At 35.4% G+C, this 17,780-nt stretch overlaps 1 protein-coding gene across 13 annotated transcripts in view; it reads left to right on the plus strand.

The window, feature by feature from the left end:
• The window catches only part of ryr3 (ryanodine receptor 3), a 134,713-nt gene that overhangs the window by 103,075 nt on the left and 13,858 nt on the right, over positions 1 to 17,780 (plus strand). For 5 of the 13 annotated variants that reach the window (XM_015373714.1, XM_015373715.1, XM_015373718.1 and 2 more), the window contains 26 exons: positions 398 to 485; positions 1,227 to 1,465; positions 1,862 to 1,943; positions 2,034 to 2,164; positions 2,317 to 2,640; positions 2,728 to 2,968; positions 3,065 to 3,152; positions 3,736 to 3,828; positions 4,389 to 4,403; positions 5,817 to 5,987; positions 8,150 to 8,209; positions 8,305 to 8,439; positions 9,720 to 9,832; positions 12,038 to 12,134; positions 13,110 to 13,219; positions 13,449 to 13,500; positions 13,571 to 13,621; positions 13,708 to 13,807; positions 13,888 to 13,967; positions 14,045 to 14,121; positions 14,464 to 14,537; positions 15,527 to 15,544; positions 16,129 to 16,209; positions 17,182 to 17,270; positions 17,341 to 17,469; positions 17,553 to 17,657. In XM_015373714.1, coding sequence (XP_015229200.1) covers positions 398 to 485; positions 1,227 to 1,465; positions 1,862 to 1,943; positions 2,034 to 2,164; positions 2,317 to 2,640; positions 2,728 to 2,968; positions 3,065 to 3,152; positions 3,736 to 3,828; positions 4,389 to 4,403; positions 5,817 to 5,987; positions 8,150 to 8,209; positions 8,305 to 8,439; positions 9,720 to 9,832; positions 12,038 to 12,134; positions 13,110 to 13,219; positions 13,449 to 13,500; positions 13,571 to 13,621; positions 13,708 to 13,807; positions 13,888 to 13,967; positions 14,045 to 14,121; positions 14,464 to 14,537; positions 15,527 to 15,544; positions 16,129 to 16,209; positions 17,182 to 17,270; positions 17,341 to 17,469; positions 17,553 to 17,657 — 2,843 coding nt within the window. The remainder of the gene's footprint in view (positions 1 to 397; positions 486 to 1,226; positions 1,466 to 1,861; positions 1,944 to 2,033; positions 2,165 to 2,316; positions 2,641 to 2,727; positions 2,969 to 3,064; positions 3,153 to 3,735; positions 3,829 to 4,388; positions 4,404 to 5,816; positions 5,988 to 8,149; positions 8,210 to 8,304; positions 8,440 to 9,719; positions 9,833 to 12,037; positions 12,135 to 13,109; positions 13,220 to 13,448; positions 13,501 to 13,570; positions 13,622 to 13,707; positions 13,808 to 13,887; positions 13,968 to 14,044; positions 14,122 to 14,463; positions 14,538 to 15,526; positions 15,545 to 16,128; positions 16,210 to 17,181; positions 17,271 to 17,340; positions 17,470 to 17,552; positions 17,658 to 17,780) is intronic. The other 8 variants (XM_015373725.1, XM_015373723.1, XM_015373724.1 and 5 more) reach the window with 6 other exon arrangements.

Consider the following 17,780-nt stretch of genomic DNA (forward strand, 5'->3'; position numbering starts at 1 on the left):
TATATTGTATTCATAAGCTGAATAAATTTTAATGTATTTTCATGTGATTCTTTTAAACATTTTTAATACTGTTTAACTGGGTTGTTATAGCCTATGAAAATCCCAATAAATTGATCAAAGTCCGTGGTTGCAAAGTGGCAAAAATTAGAAAGATCAAGTCGTAAGAATCATTTCTCTAGGAAATGGATTTATATATGTATGATAAAAAAAAAACTCTAGATATAGAAAGAAAAAATTACAAGAAATATATCTAACATTGTAATGTGAAGTCAGGTTACTGTAGCAAATAAATATAATCTGAACTGAAAATTCAATATAAAAAATATATAAAATTGAAAATATATGGAGAAAATGCTCTTGCATATTCATACTAATGACTTTCGTGTTGTTTTTGTAGGGAGTGACTCCACCACGATGGTCAGCTGTCTGCACATCTTGGCACACACTTTGGACACCAGGTGGCTACACATTAGGCAAAACTCAATGTAAACAAGAAATGTGGTTTGTTTTGCATTTTCCTCCTTAAAAAAAAAAAAGACAGATGTGCAATTATTCCTAACTGTGAACCATGAGTTCTTTTCTTTAAAAAGATCTAATGTAGCCTTGATCTTCATCTAGTTTTTTTTGAGTATTTCCTTTCAGAAATGCTCATGTCTCTTGGGAGATGCTGACATTACAAAGAGTTTCCATTGATATTAAAATGAGTCAGATCACATTTCATGCAGCACTTGTTGCCTGTGGCCCATGATGCTCTTTATAGACTGTCTACTTGATGTTAATGTAGCTTATACATAATGAGGCTAAATCAGCAATGCAATATGGAGACATGTTTATGCTGAAAAGCTACTGCTGACAGCAGACACATTTCTTTTTTTTTCTTCCCTGGCACTTCAAGGTTTATCATGGACATGTATTTACTAATATTAGGAACTGTAAAATGCTGAAAACGAACTCACTAGTCATATTAATGTAGACTACTGTGCTGTTTTATTGAGTTTATTGCATAGCTCTAGAAATGGCACACTCACCTTGAATCCTAATTTTTTCCCCGTGGATTAATAATTTATGACATAGTGCTCAGACAGACAGCCTAATGGTTGCTTATTTTATAATTTGTGAGAAACCATTTCAGACTAAACAATGTATTTAATACATGTACGGATATCAAGTATCCTTTTATACACACATTACCAATTAAATTTTGGTTCTATTTTTAAATATCACAGGACAGTGATGAAGTCTGGCTCGGAGCAAGTCAGGGTTGGGTTGAGGACCTTCTTTGAGAATGCTGCAGAGGACTTGGAGAAGACCTTTGAGAACTTGAAGCTGGGAAAATTCACTCATTCTCGCTCACAGATGAAAGGCGTGTCGCAGAATATCAATTACACCACTGTGGCTTTGCTTCCCATTCTAACTGCTCTGTTTGAACACATCACCCAACACCACTTTGGAGTAGATCTGCTTTGTAAGTCCTGACAGAGAAGGAAACGATCAAAGGTGGCGGGTTCTTTTGTACTTTGTTTTGATACTGGAAATTTTCTTGGATCAAAAGGAAAGTCTTTTAGTTAGTTATTGCTGACATGCAGGAGATATTCTACATGCTACATATTACGGCTACACTTATATATTATTGATATATTGCTAAATAGTAAATTATGATGCACACCTCTTAATACACACAGAGAGAGCCTAATATATATATATATATATATATATATATATATATATATATATATATATATATATATATATATATATATATATAGGGAGATTTACTTTATATACTGTATATACAGGCCTTTTTGCAGTCACATGTGCATTAAGTTTTTCTGTAATTTCTTCATCCTTTTTTTGTCCTCAGTGGATGATGTCCAGGTGTCCTGTTATCGAATCCTGACCAGCCTCTATGCACTTGGCACTGGAAAAAACATTTATGTGGAAAGGTATCAGCTTAAAATTTTAACTGAAGGGAATTACTTCATTTAAAAAAAAGAAACAGCCACATGGTCATTTGTTAATTGTGTAACTTTAAGGCAGCTGCCAGCTCTCGGTCAGTGTCTGGCTACCCTCGCTGGCGCCATGCCTGTAGCCTTCCTGGAGCCAAAGCTCAACACGCACAACCCCTCTTCTGTTTTTAATACCAAGAGTGCCAGAGATCGAGCTGGTGAGTTACAAATTGATAATAAAAGTCAAGCATTTATCATTATAGAAAAGGGGCCTCTGCTACCAAGAGAGGGATAGATCTAAATACGACAGATCCTCTTGATACTAAAGTTCCTGTAACTGTGTTTGAATGACACCATTGTGATGTTTTAGTCCTGGGAATCAGAGAATCTGTCGAGGAGATGTGTCCTGGGATGCCGCGGCTTGATGGGCTAATGAAAGACATCAATGACATGGCTGAGTCTGGAGCACGGTACACTGAGATGCCACATGTAATTGAGGTGGTGTTGCCCATGCTGTGTAACTATTTGTCCTACTGGTGGGAGAAGGGCCCTGAAAACCAGCCCACAAGTGGTGGCAGCATTTGCTGCACTACTGTCACATCAGAGCATCTCAGCCTCATCTTGGGCAACATTTTAAAGATCCTCAATAACAATCTGGGCATCGATGAGGCCTCATGGATGAAGAGAATCGCAGGTATTCTACTCAGTCAAAAAAAAAAATTGTAGCATTGTTTAATATATGATACTATCAAAAAATCACATTTGCTATTATATACTTCAGTTTATGTACAACCCATCATCAGTAAGGCCCGCGCAGACCTGCTGAAGAGCCATTTCTTGCCAACCTTGGAGAAACTAAAGAAGAAAACTGTGAAAGTGGTGGCCGAAGAAGAGCTTCTGAAGGCTGACAGTAAAGGAGACACTCAGGAGGCTGAGCTGCTCATTTTAGATGAGTTTGCTGTTCTCTGCAGGGATCTCTATGCATTTTACCCCATGCTCATCCGCTATGTGGACAACAACAGGTCAAATAATTGCAATAGTCATCTTTTATGTTTGAGTTTTTACTGTCTACAGTGAAACAAAATGATGAAGGGCACCTAATTTTTCTTTTTCTGCAGGTCTAGGTGGCTAAAAGAACCGGATTCAGACTCCAATGAGCTCTTCAGAATGGTCGCTGAGATTTTCATCCTATGGTGCAAATCACATGTAAATCATCAAGCTATGTCCTTCTGTATTGACTGACACAATACATTTACAATGCATGCAAAAGTATTGACATAAAAAAAAAAACATAACTTTCTTTTTTATAAAGGATTTATACAATTTGAGGTGCGTGCATCTGTATTCAGGCAGTAATTCTGATGCCACTGAATACACTTCTTTGCTTCTTTTTAATATATAGTTGGTATATAGTTGGTATTTGCTGCAGTGGAAATGCTATTTGGCATCCTTCCAGAATCCCAACCTTTCCCCTGTCATCAAAGCAATGGTACCAATTACTTATGCAGTGGCAGACCCAGAAAACTCATTGCAGTTGTTGTGAGAGACAAGCTTTCTTATAAGCATGTCTGGAAGTGAGGTTTGACCTGTTTTGACTGCAGCCTCAGCAGAGATCTAACTTTTCCCAGTCCAGTTGTAGTTAATTGTTGGTAATGTGTATTCTACTGGTTGACCATTTGTGTCAGCGGATATAAAAATGTCTGAGTTAAACTTTCCAAAATCCAGGATTATATCCTTCTAATTTAGGAAGTATGAATACAAATACTATAATTTATTTTTCCTTGTTTAGAATTTTAAAAGAGAAGAGCAGAACTTTGTGGTGCAGAATGAAATCAATAATCTCTCCTTTTTGACCGGAGACAACAAAACAAAGATGTCAAAGGTAAGTTTTTACCTTTACCTTTACAACCTTAAATCCAGAAGGACAAAAAAAAAATAACTTCCATGAGAACTTAAAAGTACAAACACACTATAAGCATGGACATCAGGAGGACACATGTTAACATCTTTTCTGCCATGTAAGAAAAAAATATTTTATCCATACATGTGCTTATATGTTAACATGGAGCACAGCCCATAGGTTAACACAACAATAACCACACATGTGAGAGGATTTTGTAATCTAAATATGGCTGTGAGATTATATAGAAGCCTTTACAAAGGATCTGATTTGTTAAATTTCCCATATGTGTGCGTATTTTGTATGTGTGGTAATATTAAAACCTATGCATGTTTATTAAAAGAAATACACACTAATCTTCATTCTTTGGTTCCAATATGTCTGCGAGGTACTGCTCTTTGAAGGCGAAACTAATGTTTTTCATTGCTTTGCATGTTCACATCAAATGGACTTTGAGCCTCTGATAAAACCAGCCCTCTCACCATTTTTCCCCTTAACTGCTTCCTTCTGTCTGTCTTTCTCTGTCCCTCTAACTCAAACAGTCCTTTAAGGAAAAGGTAGAGTGATGCAGTGCATGTGCTGTTAACCTGCCAGCTTATTGGCTTGCATATGCTTTTCGCCAAGCAGAAAAGCCAATAGCTTGTGCCCAATGTGCTATATAGTCTAAATAGTATAGTTATATGTTATGTTGCGTCGTTATTTCTTGATTCCATTTATCAATGTGTGTGACATGGTCATTTTTTTCATTCCGCGCTGCTGTATGGGTTAAACACATTTAATCTGGTATGAAAGGCTCTGTCCTTCTGCAGAGTATAATGTGATGTTTGTGTTTGCAATTGATTTGTGGTGATACCCCTCCGTCTTTAGTCAATAGTTTTAGGATTTTTGTGTGTTTTGTTATCAGTCTGTAATTTGGCTGTGTATGTATGTCTTTTTTGGTGTTTATACAGTATTATTATCATGCAATATTATCTGTAGTATTTAAAAATATAAGTGTTTGTACTGAGTCAGTTTTATTGTTTCCTTTATGTAAAATGACACCTTGTAAATGTGACTCATACATTTATTTAAAGGAAAAGTCTGGTTAGCAAGGAATAATCAATGGATCATTATCTATATCTAAAACTAATACGTTTGTGTTGATTTAATTACTTTAGCATTAATCAGTAAAAAAATTATTAGTATTTTCGCGATCACTGAGTCCGGGACCGGCCATTTTTGCCCAAATATAGTAACACCCCACTCCTGACATCTTTGGGCAGTGACGTCACGGTGCGGTAAACCTAGCGTCATTCTCCCTGCTTTACAAGCTAAATCAATGGGAACTACTTGACACATCCACAATAATTATTTAAGATTTGGAGAGGACTTTACCATTGATATTTGCTAGAGCTATAGTTAAACTGACAATTCCTACGTGCATGGCAGTTGGATGTTGTAATACAGTGGCTAAAAGTAAAAAAAAAAATAATAAAAAATTTGTTCGCCTTTCCGATTCCTGATCCTCCACGGACGGGTTCTTCGTTGGATTGCCAACTTGAAGAGGGGGGATTTGCTATCAAACTTCTGGCCAGAGAAAAAACCCGTAATATGTAGCCAACATTTCGAAGAACGTTTTGAAGATGACTTGGATAATAATGGGTTGTGACAAACACTAGGTGCAGCATTGGGACTTGATCAACAGCTGATAAAGCACTGTGACGTCACAAACCAATAAGTGGCAGTAGTGTTCTTTGACAAACATGGAAGTCTCCGGTAAAGCACATTCAAATGACATTACTCTCAATGAAAAACACTTATCATTTATTGAACATTATGTAATAATTTCATATTTAAAGTACTTTCAGAAGTTTAAATTCTGAATATGAACAGATTTTTCCTTTAATCTTAATTTATAGCCAGAAAATATAGGCTTCAAGGTTTCAGTTAAAAATACTTGTTTATTAAGCATGTTGTGGTAAACTTTTCAGTCTGGGGGACAAGACCAGGAGAGGAGACATAAGAAAAGACGCGGGGAGTTTTACTCCATCCAGACCTCACTAATTGTAGCTGCTCTAAAGAAGATGCTGCCAATCGGTCTCAACATGTGCACCCCCGGAGATCAGGAGCTTATTTCTCTAGCCAAGACCCGCTACCTAATGGTGAGAAAGCATTTGAAAGATTAAAGCAATTTAAAGCAACACCAGTGCATAAAGATGACTCTCAAAACAGCCTAATTATGGTGTTATTTTCATAGAAATGTTCTGGAAATAGTTGGTACCCCTTAAACCCTTTCATACTTTCTATTAAAATCTATGTGGTACACTGCGACAGTACAGCATAAAGCTCAAACTCAAGCTGTTACAGTAAAGTAAAAACAAAAGCCAGTATTTTTATTTAGTCCTCTGAATAAAACTCCAGAGAAATACTATTCTGTTTAGTTGCACCTGGGAGCCTTTTCAGTAACATATCTACAAGCAATGCATGGGTAGAATATTTAATGTTTTGTTTTTCCATCTTCATTCAGTACAATTGAACGGATGATGGCATCAGTGAGTAACATTTTCGGGTATAATCTCAGATTCTGGATTAAGGCTTGGAATTTGACTAGTTATTGTAGAAGTTTAACTTAAACCTCTCTGTTCTAGCTTTGGTTACATGCTTGTGTGGGAATTGGAATCTTCAGCCCCATCTCAAGTCTTTTTTAGTTTCTAACAGGTTTTCAGATTTCCCTGCAGTAAGCATTATCAATTTTTTCCCATCAACTCTGGTCTTTTTCTCGGCTCTGCTAAAATTCCTGCAGACATTGAGTTTTACCTTTGAGATATTGTGTTCAGTGTGTCATGTTGATTTTCTGACACATAAGATGTTTGCACTTAGGCATTAAAGTCAATCTTGCTTTCATCAGATCCAAACACCTTCTACATCCTTCATGTATTTGGTTAGGATTATTTTATTTGATGCTGTCTGACTCTGTTAATCATCACTAACAATCCCTTTCTGTTGAGTGACACAATGTTTTCCTAAATAGTTTATCTAATTAGAGCAATTCCTGTGTCAGGATAAAAAGCCATCTTCAGTATGTAGGTGGTAAAGATTTGGGAATGGAATGAGAGCAGTGTCCTTAATCTAAAAACATAGGGTAACATTCTGATAAGGCTGGAGCCATGGATGTCTCTTAATTTAAAGTTATCTGTGGCCAAATGCAAACAGAAAATATAACAATTATCTGTGATCATTGCTTCTTTTTGCTGCACTTCTGTAGTTTTAGAGTTGTGGAACGCAATAATGTCAGTTTTGGGGTTAGCAGGTTGTAGCTGAAGAGTGAATCTCTACAGCTGTTTCATTTACAATGGACTTCATGTATGTTTGCTTCACTGGCCCCAAAGTTTAGATTTCTGGCTAAGTCATGATAGACCATCAGTTTACCACACATTTAATGATTTAAAGAATGATAAGACAGTGCTCTGTGAGCTTTTTAAGGTTTTTGATTTATTTTTTAACCATACCCTGCTTTAAACTTGTTAACCTTGACATTTCTGTCATGTTTGATGGACTTTATGATGATGTTTTTTCATTAATGTTCTGACTTCTGACCCCTTTAAAAATTGCTGGCTTATCCTGAGATAATTCACACATGGAAATATTATTTGCAAAACAAAAGCTAATTTCCTTGGCAAATTGATTCTAGTAAATTCTATTTAGGGGTATCAGTATGAAAAGCCATGATTGTAGCTCCAAGACACGCTTTCTGGGTTTTTATCTGTTAAAAGCTTTAAAAGAATTTCTTTTTCTACCAGTTTATAAATTTAAACTAATTTGTCAGTTTATGATATATAATCCAAATACAGTATAATACAATTACTTTTGTGGTTTTAACATGAAAAGATGTAAAAAGTTTAAAGGGGGTCATTATTTTTGCATTGCACTGTATAGTTGCAGTAGTATACATATATTTGGACACAGTTTTGCAAATGCTACTGTGGTTAATCATCATCATTTCCATAGGACCCAGACTCATTGTTGATGTCATTTTATTGTTTAATTAGGTCTACTTGTGTTTTGATTTTGCTATTGCAATGCATACATCTCCTAAGGAAGCAATGAAGCAAGGAAATATATTAAATACCTATGCTTTCCATATTTTATCATGTTTTTATTCAAATATAACATTCATTTATGGTAGAAATTATAAAAAAAAAAAATACATGTTATTTCACTATATAGCTTTGCTTAAACATCTAGAGCTGTCTGACTTGTTTGTCCTGCACAATTTCTGCAGCTATATTCTCTCTTTTTCTCTTTCTTTGTCTCTGCCTAACAGAGAGATACAGATGAAGAGGTTAAAGACCATATACGTCAAAATTTGCACCTCAGAGAAAAGGTAAAGGTTTAAGAAAATTTCAATTTTTGCAGATTAATATAGGTCTGCTCCTAGAATTTGTCCCCCCCCCTTCACTGTGTGTTATGTTCTCTTAGTCAGAGGACCCTGCTGTGCGGTGGCAACTTAACCTTTATAAGGACATCGTGATGAGGATTGAGAGCCCACCTGACCCTGAACGAGTAGTTGATCGCATTCAAAGGATTTCTGCGGCCATCTTTAATCTAGAGCAGGTACAGAAAATGCATATTACATCTTGGTGAAGGTTGTTGATGGCGAAATGTCAATAGAAAAAAGCTAATGTGCTAAATGGGTTATAGATATAGTGGAAGACTTAAAATCATTATACATTGTGCAGCAGAAACAGGCTCCAGTTACCAAAAACTATACAACGTTGTTTTAATAAAAAGAAAAAAATTATTCTGAAGCACAAGTTTAATTTTATGTGCTGTTATTTGAAAGCAACTTTAAACTATGAATTAAACATACAGACCCAAAGACATACAACTGCCTTTACTAAAATAATAATAATAAATTAATAAAGAATAAATGCCCTTTAGCAAGTTGTAGAGTTGCCATACCCTTAAAGTTGCCATCCACAAGTTCCCACCATAATTCTGGTTGGATGCTTGTCAACTCTTTTTACCAGAACTAATAGGAGTTTTACATTTATTATTCTTTGTTATAGTCAGAATTATAGTCAATGGATTTTTATAGAGTTAAAGATAGGGTCAATTTAGATGCCTTTTGTTCATTCCAAGTTATATTAATGTTTGCTTGGTATCAGTGTCCTGTTGGAACACCCAACGATAATTGGATTTCAGTTATATAGCTGTTATTTTAATAATAAATTGTATCACAATTGTTTCACAAATCACAAAGTAGAAATAAATCTTCATAGTTCTATCCGATTTTATGCAGCCTACAGTAGTTTGCAGGTTTAAAAGCCAAGCAGCTTAATCCTTGTTTTATATTATCACGTAAAATGGTGCGTTTTTTTTTTTACAACTACAAAAGTTTAATTTTTGTGCCAGTTTTGCTGTGGTGACTTTTTTCTTGGTCAGCACCCTTTCAGGCCCTATCGGTATTGCACAGTTTTCACTAGCAGCTGTAATAATGGTGTTCTACAATAGCATTTACCTGTTAACAATATATATTTACCTGTTAACAATATATATATATATATATATATATATATATATATATATATATATATATATATATATATATATATATATATATNTGTGTGTGTGTGTGTGTGTGTGTATATGTGAGAATATTTAGTGATTTTCTGTGAAAAGGTTTTTGTAAATGCAAACAAATGCATTCAGTTCCTGATTTTTTTTCATTTCATTAAAGACGTATGGTTGTCTAACTCATTTTCTGAAAAACACATCCATTAAAATAACATCCAAAATAACTCTTACTTTTTTAATCTAAATGTATATTGTATGGGCGTATTTATCAATAGAGTATTAAAGCTGTGCTTTGCATAATTTTAAACCCTCATTAGGTGGAGCAGCCTCTGAGATCCAAGAAGTGCGTTTGGCAGAAGTTGCTTTCCAAACAGAGGAAGCGAGCGGTCGTTGCTTGTTTCCGGATGGCCCCGCTTTATAATCTACCAAGGTACTATTGCGCCAAGTTAACACCGAAAACATTCAAAGCCCCGCCCTCTTTATAAGGTCTCCACACAATCCTCTGTAATGGTTTTCAGTCAATTGCAAAAGTATACAGACAGTGCCGAGGTACTTGGAACAAATTAGATAAAAGTGCTTTAAATTGTTTAGGAGTTCTTTTTTTAACTAAAATTTCCTCTTTTCTGTTTCCCTCATAGCTCATATTATTCTTTCCTGTTTCTTAATAAACTCTCTCCATTTGAAATATACATCCATAGTCTACAACAGTCTTCTGGAAGAAGAAGTGTGGTGGTAATTTTATGGACTGCTGCTCTGTAACTCAATCAGAGGTAGTCAGGCAGAGTGCTTGCAGCTTTGAGGAAAACAATTAACAAGCCCAATACCTCTGGGTGATCGTCCTCAGTATGTTCTCAGATCCCACCCGCCTGCCTGACAGCATGACTCATTTATTCAGAACTGTTGACAGTAAAATATGACTCAGTGTAGGTAATAATTACTGTTTGTTATGCACAAAGGCATCATCTTTTCCTGTAAATATTTATTTGAGAAGTGAGAAAATGAAGCTTCTTTTTGTAACACATGTTCTTTCAGATGTGATCTTTTCACTTTTGTCTCTCCTTTCAGTCCCTATCTGTCCACTTTCTCAAATTCTGTTTTACCTCTGCCTCACTCCCTTAGGCACAAAAATAATAATTACTTCATGAAATCCTACCGACACAATTGGTTGGGGATAATGCATGAGAACACAAACTATGACAGTCTGCTCTCAGTGCTGACGGTAAAAAAAAAGCTGAACTTATATTGCTCTTTGGCTTGTTGCTACGCTTGTTTCCCTTTGAGCTCAGTTTTTGCCTCAAGCTATCTCCACTGGTCCACACATTTACAGTACAGATCCACCTGAAGCCATGCTTTTACTGGGACGATGTGGAAATATAATTACTTTATTTTCTTTAGTTTATGCAAAGATAAACTTACATATAAATGTAGTGAGTTTTAGTAAGACTTTATTTAAAAACTTCTCAAACTTTTTTAACCAAATTTCTTCCTTGTGATTATGATGTAATTGGAAAACGACAAATTGGACTATCATGAATATATAATTTTTTTTGTTGTTGCCTGTAATTGCATAAATAAATACAAATTCTTAGAGGGAGATTTTTCATTCATGACTGAATACTATGGATGATTATTGCTAAGTTAGTGGCTAAGATCAATGCAATGTCTAGGGTTGCTTGCAGTAACCATCTGGCATTATAAACTTATTTTTTTTTGTATTATATAACTTTAAAAATCAGGTTGGACTATGTGTCACTGAATCTGATCTGTCTATGCAATTGAAATGTATTGGTATGATAAACCTTGGTTATGTATTACAATATAATTACAACTGAATACTTTTTTTTCCTAGCGTGACATTTAGTGTGAATATTAGTGATATGAATGTACTCAAATTTACTATGATAACAGTTATTACCAAGAAAATCTTAATAAAGAACGCATAATTTACAGTTGGACAGCTTTCCTTACATTCAGATCCTCCACAGGAAGGGTAAGCCATACAACATCATTATTAAAGAAGCAGACTTTTATTTTACATATTACTGGAAAGTTACATAGAAGAAATGTTTCATAGGTGAAATAATTTAAGTACTGAAATGCACAACTCCACTACTTCCTCAACGTAAGGCAACACCTTTTTTTCCTGTCTTTCATTACTAGATGAACTGATAAATCAAGGTGTGTCTAGCCCATGTTATCATGGTTACTGAGGTCAGACACAAATGGATTAATTAATCAGTTCATATAGGAGAGAAAGAAAGGTAACAAAGCACCTGACCTTATAAACAGGAAGTAGTAGATTTGTGCATAGAGCCCATTATAGAATAAAATAGAATTATTTTTTTTGTTGTTTCTTAGTGTTTCTTTTTTAATAAGATTCATCTGTACACATATTCTATATAAATTGTTGCACTGGTTGAATTGTTTGAGAACATTTTCCAGGTAAACCCTTTTGTAAATGTGCCTCACTCAGCAGTTTATAACATAGATTATGGCAGTACAGACTGTACATGCAAAGAGACCAGCTGGATGTGCCAGAACCCGGAACTAACCAGCATTGACCTCCTCTTCAAGCAACCTTTCCTCCTTTCCTTCCTTTCTAACCCAGGCTTAATCTACTCTTACCCCTTGCTAGGCATCGCTCTATTAACCTCTTCCTTCTGGCATATCAAAGCATATGGATAGAAACAGAGGAGTACTCTTTTGAGGAGAAGCTGGTGCAGGACCTTGCAGTAAGTAGTCATGCCTCCAACCAACCCCAGTTTTCCTCATATCGGTTCCTATGAGCAGTGCATGGTTTATATGCAACAGTCCCCATCTTGTCAGATTACATGCCATTGTCTCTGTAACTGAGTCACATTGGGTTACCGTGTAGTAAAGGTGCATTGCAGGTAAGCATAGCATCTCTCCTGCTGTCAGGGCCACTTCATGTGATCTTTTAAACACAGGTAAGAAAGCATCCCGTGAATGCTTCAACTTACAGGCACAAATGAAAAGTTCTTGTCTTTTTTTCTTTTTTGACCAATAAATAATCATCCATAATTTATTCTTTGGTAGTTAAAGCTCAAAATCAGATATACAAATAGTATCTCTTTTTTGCGCTTCTGCTCTTTATAGGATCTTAAGTTCTTTTACTTCTACTTGCCTGCATATGCATTTTTTTCCAACAACTAATTGTTTTCTAAAGCTAAATAGTTGTAGCTGGAGTGTAGCCTTTTGTTGAGAAATAGTGCCTTTTTCAGCCATCTGACCAGTAGTGCACAGAGATGCACTGAGTTACAATAGTTTATTCTTCGGTTTTCTTTTACAGCATTTTAAAAGGATTCTACGCTGCCAAATTATTATCTTAGAAATTTCCAGATGTTTAATAACTATTCAAAACTTTGATGTACTTCAGTAAAAGTATCAAACCCAATAAATGAACTCACTTAGTATTTGTATTTTTAAATCGATGTAACAAGAGAGTCATGCTAAACTCCCCATTTAGCACTGCCACAAGTAAAAGAATTGCTGCCAAATTTTGTGTATAATACATCCCTGTCCTTATTTTTAAGCATGTGGTCTCTAATGTATGTGCATGGACTGTAATCCAATGTTCTGTTGAGATATGGCTTATAGCATTAATTTTTCCACAGCTGGCTTGGCTGTATGGTCGAGTTTTGAAGTATCAGTCTGGACTACAATGAGGATTTGCTCCCTTTGTGCAGAAAACACAGCCTAAAGTGGAAGAAGAGGAAGAGGAGGAAATCCGAAAGCAACCGGATCCTTTACACCAGCTCATCCTTCATTTCAGCCACAACGCTTTGACTGAATGCAGGTGAAAACACACTCAGACTCACACCTCGCCACCTGGCACTGGTACAGGCCGCTCCATATGTGATGCCTAATTGCTTTGGCTCTCTTCACAAATAATAATTAGGGAATTTGGTGTGAATTGCCATATTTTATAGAATAAAATGAAAGACCTAATTATTGTTGTTCAAGCAAGTTAGAAAAATAATAATATGTCAGATTTTAAAAATCTAATCATAATTTTTTTTTTTTAGTTCATTGGAAGAGGATCCCTTGTATATTGCATATGCTGATATGATGGCAAAGGTACAATATTTCCCGCATTTTTATGCTGCTTTGCAAAGAATGCAAGGTTAATCTGTTCCTTCCATTTCAGAGTTGTGCTGAAGGTGAAGAGGAAGAGGAAGGAAAAGAGAAAACATTTGAGGTATTATAATTATTTAGGGAGCATGGATTTGTATCTCTCATGTTCTTCATCGGTTCAAGTATTTTAGACAAATTGATTTATTGTAGGAAAAGGAAATGGAGAAACAAAAGATGCTGTATCAGCAAGCCCGACTGCATGATCGAGGAGCAGCAGAGATGGTTCTCCAAATGATTAGTGCCAGCAAAGGTAGCCGTGAGACACACAAACCTGTGATCTGTCCTGCAGAAGCTATTTGTCAAATTATCTTCAATTATGTATCATTGCAGGTCGGCTTGGTGCAACTGTGACCTTCACCCTCAAACTGGGCATCTCCATTCTCAATGGTGGAAACATCCTGGTCCAGCAAGTAGGCAGCGTTTTTTAAAACTGACTTTTTTAACAACCTCTTTTTAATAACTAACCTGGCTTTTATTTTTTATATAGAAAATGCTGGATTATCTGAAGGAAAAAAGAGATGTGGGGTTTTTTAAAAGTTTGTCTGGACTGATGATGTCATGCAGGTAATGGAAATACAATTATTTAATTAACAGCTTAATATGTGCAGTAGTTTACTTTTTTGTTTTAACTAAGCTAACAAAAAAGAATATCAGATTTACTACACAAGGAAGAGTAGTAACTATTAAAATACTTAAACAATTCCAAACAGAAAATTCGGGCACCATAAATCGGTCCTCAAATGCTCTGTTGGATTTGAAAGACTTTAAATTGAGTTTATTGGCATTTCCCTTTCCTTTTCTTGATCCATCTTGTAGAAGCTAAAAAGTAATTTTTTTATGTTAAAACAGAGATAAACTGAAGTTCTGTGCTTTAAATTTTTAATCTGCATCTTTTCTTCATTGCAGTGTCTTGGATTTAAATGCCTTTGAAAGGCAAAACAAAGCTGAAGGCCTGGGAATGGTAACTGAAGAGGGATCAAGTAAGTGAGGCTGATAAAGGTGGTAAATTACTTTATTGCAATCCTAAATCCTCTTGAACATTGTAACAGGCTGATTTTCCTGCTCTGGAGGATTGTTAGTTGATTAAAAACAGGACTTTGAAGACATTTAAAAAAATAAGGAAAATACCTATAAATCAATACAATTCTGTCAGCATTATAAGCTATAATGTTGCCTGGGCCCTAAATAGTACTAGTTTAGCAAGTAATTTTTTTATATATATATAAGCACAAGAACTCCTATCATATCAGTTTCTTCATAGAAATCCTCATAAAATTCAGTTAATAAAAGCTGTGTTTTATTTCAGTAACAGATGGGATTTTCAATTGTTTAGTGATACTGTGTGTAAAAAGTGTCTCACTCAGTCTGCTTTAGCCCAGCCAATACTTCAGTAATCAAGTAAACCTCTCTTTATTTTCACGTGCAAGGCTTTATTATGACCCATAATGGTTTCCAAGATTACTGCAAAACAAACACGGCAGGATTAGTTTGCAAGGACATTTTCTCTTTTGCTCCAGTCCATCTCCATGTCATCTGTTTCTTGTTGTCATGTCATCCTGCAAACAAACCTGTGTTACTGTATGTCAAAGTCCTGTCTGAGTCCTAAAAAACACAAACACATTAACAGCTAATGTTTCTATAAAAACCAATGGATTGCATACAGTATGATAATCTTTTTTTAAACATGCATAAATCATTTTCACTTCATAAGACCAGGCATAAGTGATGGTTACTGTTTCTTGTCTAAACCCCAGTTTGCAACATGTACTTTAAGATTGTAATATTTTTTTTACTGTATGTCAGTCTTACTGATCAGTGTATGTTAAATTATATATATCTATAGTCCTATCATTTTTCGCCTGTTCCTATCTCTTCTGATAAAATCTCAATGTCTTCTCCTTTGCTTATGTCTGCCTTTGTTTTGTTTGTTTGTTTCCTTCTGATCATGTTTTTATGTCATCGGTCCCAGTCAACGTGAGTGAGCGGGGTAAATACATGGTTTAGATTCTACTCATTGTATGCTGTGCTTACTTCTTGACTGCTATAGTCCCTCTTTTCTTCCCTTCTTTATTTCCTCCCATTTCCTATTTCCTCCTCCTTTTTTTTTTATGAATGAATGAATGAATCTCCGTATTTGAACCCTGGACTGAGTAAACTAATGCATGCTTTTTTACCTCTTGGATTGAGGTTCCTAAAACTGAACACATCATTTTATTTTGTTATTTCTTTTAGAAGAAGTAAGTGCTTGCTCTTTTCTTTGGGGACCTTTATTTATTTTTTAAGATCATTACAGTAATAACCAGCGTGGATTATGAGTTAAGTCTCTTATTAAAGCTTTGTTGGTATGAGCAACAAAGCTCAGTTCTCTTCCTGTATTGCTTTCATTTTTGGACTGATGCACTTGACCGTGTATGTGTGCTCTGACTAACCTAGTGCACAAGAATAATGGTTGTCTGACAAAAAGACAGCTGCTATATGAGGAGGCAAAAGTTAAGAAAGCCTCTGTGCCTGTAAATATAAAATCTCTCATTGTTTCATAATTAAAAAGATCATTTAATGTGTTGTTCTCAGGTTCCAAGGTTCTACAAAATGATGAGTTCACCAAGGATCTTTTTAGGTTTCTGCAACTTCTTTGTGAGGGTCATAACAATGGTAGGTGGGCTTTTTAAATATCTATTATTGAGGTTATATTAAAGTATAAAGATTAAAACTATATTAGATAAAGTCCAATCTTTATGTGTTTTAGATTATCGAATCAGGGTATGAAGAAGTCCTTCTGGTTTAAAAAATATTTATACTACTCAAATATTTTCAAACGTTTTTTCACTTTTGTATGTTTAAATATGTTTAATTTAATGATTGATAGACCAACACACAGTAGTGCTTGCATGAAGTGCTATGACAAATATATATGGTATCCAATTTTTAGAATAGAAACACTTAAAAGGGTAGCTTGGCTATTATTTTAGTTGATTCTACTCCATCCATCCATTTCCCATCATGACAGGTGGGGTACACCCTGGACAGGTCGCCAGTCATCACAGAGACAAACAACCATTAACACACTAACACCTAAGGAGAATTTAGACAAGCCAATTAACCTAACAGTCATGTTTTTGGACTATGAAAGGAAGCCGGAGTACCCAGAGAGAACCTACAGTACGCATGCACAGGGAGACAATGCAAACTCCATGTAGAAAGCAGTGCTACCCACTGCATCAATGTGCATCCCAATTTTACTCTAATTTCCTTAAAATACATCTCTCTGAGGTTTAAAAACATTAACAAAATGAAAACATGATCACTGAGACAAAATAATCCAGCAGTTATTATAAAGCAGTTTTAAATCGATCATCTAAAAAACTGAAAGAGGCCCATTGTAATCTCGGATAAAACTGCAATTTACATCAAACAAGTTAATGTTATTTTCTTAAAAGAAAACAAAAAAACTAACACCACCACCACGGCCACAAACAAGGAGGTGGAAGTATAATTTTTTCTGGTGTTTTTTTTTTGCTAGGATAGGGCACTAAAGTAGAGTTATTGGAGAGATGAATGTAAGAAAATATGTAGAAGGCTGAGGAATATATAATTACCGGTAATGTTCTACCATGTTTTTCCTAGATTTTCAAAATTTCCTGAGGACCCAGACTGGGAATACAACCACAGTCAATATCATCATCAGCACAGTCGATTACCTGCTAAGACTACAGGTAGCACATTATTGCATAATCCTGCATTCCTTTTATCAAATGATCAATCACTTATAAGCTCCTCTTTTAGGAATCGATCAGTGATTTCTACTGGTACTATTCTGGTAAAGAGGTCATTGACGAAGCTGGCCAGAGGAATTTCTCTAAAGCGCTATCGGTCGCCAAACAGGTCTTCAACTCTTTAACAGAGTATATACAGGTAATCTATTCAAAGTACACTACTTTACTATTAGCAATGCCTCTCTTTTCTTTTCATCATCTTTACATGCTTTGTGCTTACAGGGTCCCTGCATAGGTAATCAGCAGAGTCTGGCTCACAGCAGGCTTTGGGATGCAGTTGTGGGCTTTTTGCATGTTTTCGCCAACATGCAGATGAAGTTATCCCAGGTAATTTGAATGTGTCAGAGGTGATGAGATTTCCCATTCTTCTTTGAAATCTTCTGATTGTTTTCAGTTGTGCATTTGATAATCTCTTCCTAGACCGTTATTCTGTTTTTTTTTCCACTTTAC

Source organism: Cyprinodon variegatus, unplaced genomic scaffold (genome assembly GCF_000732505.1).
Source record: "Cyprinodon variegatus isolate N-32 unplaced genomic scaffold, C_variegatus-1.0 Scaffold91, whole genome shotgun sequence".
NCBI lineage: Eukaryota > Metazoa > Chordata > Actinopteri > Cyprinodontiformes > Cyprinodontidae > Cyprinodon > Cyprinodon variegatus.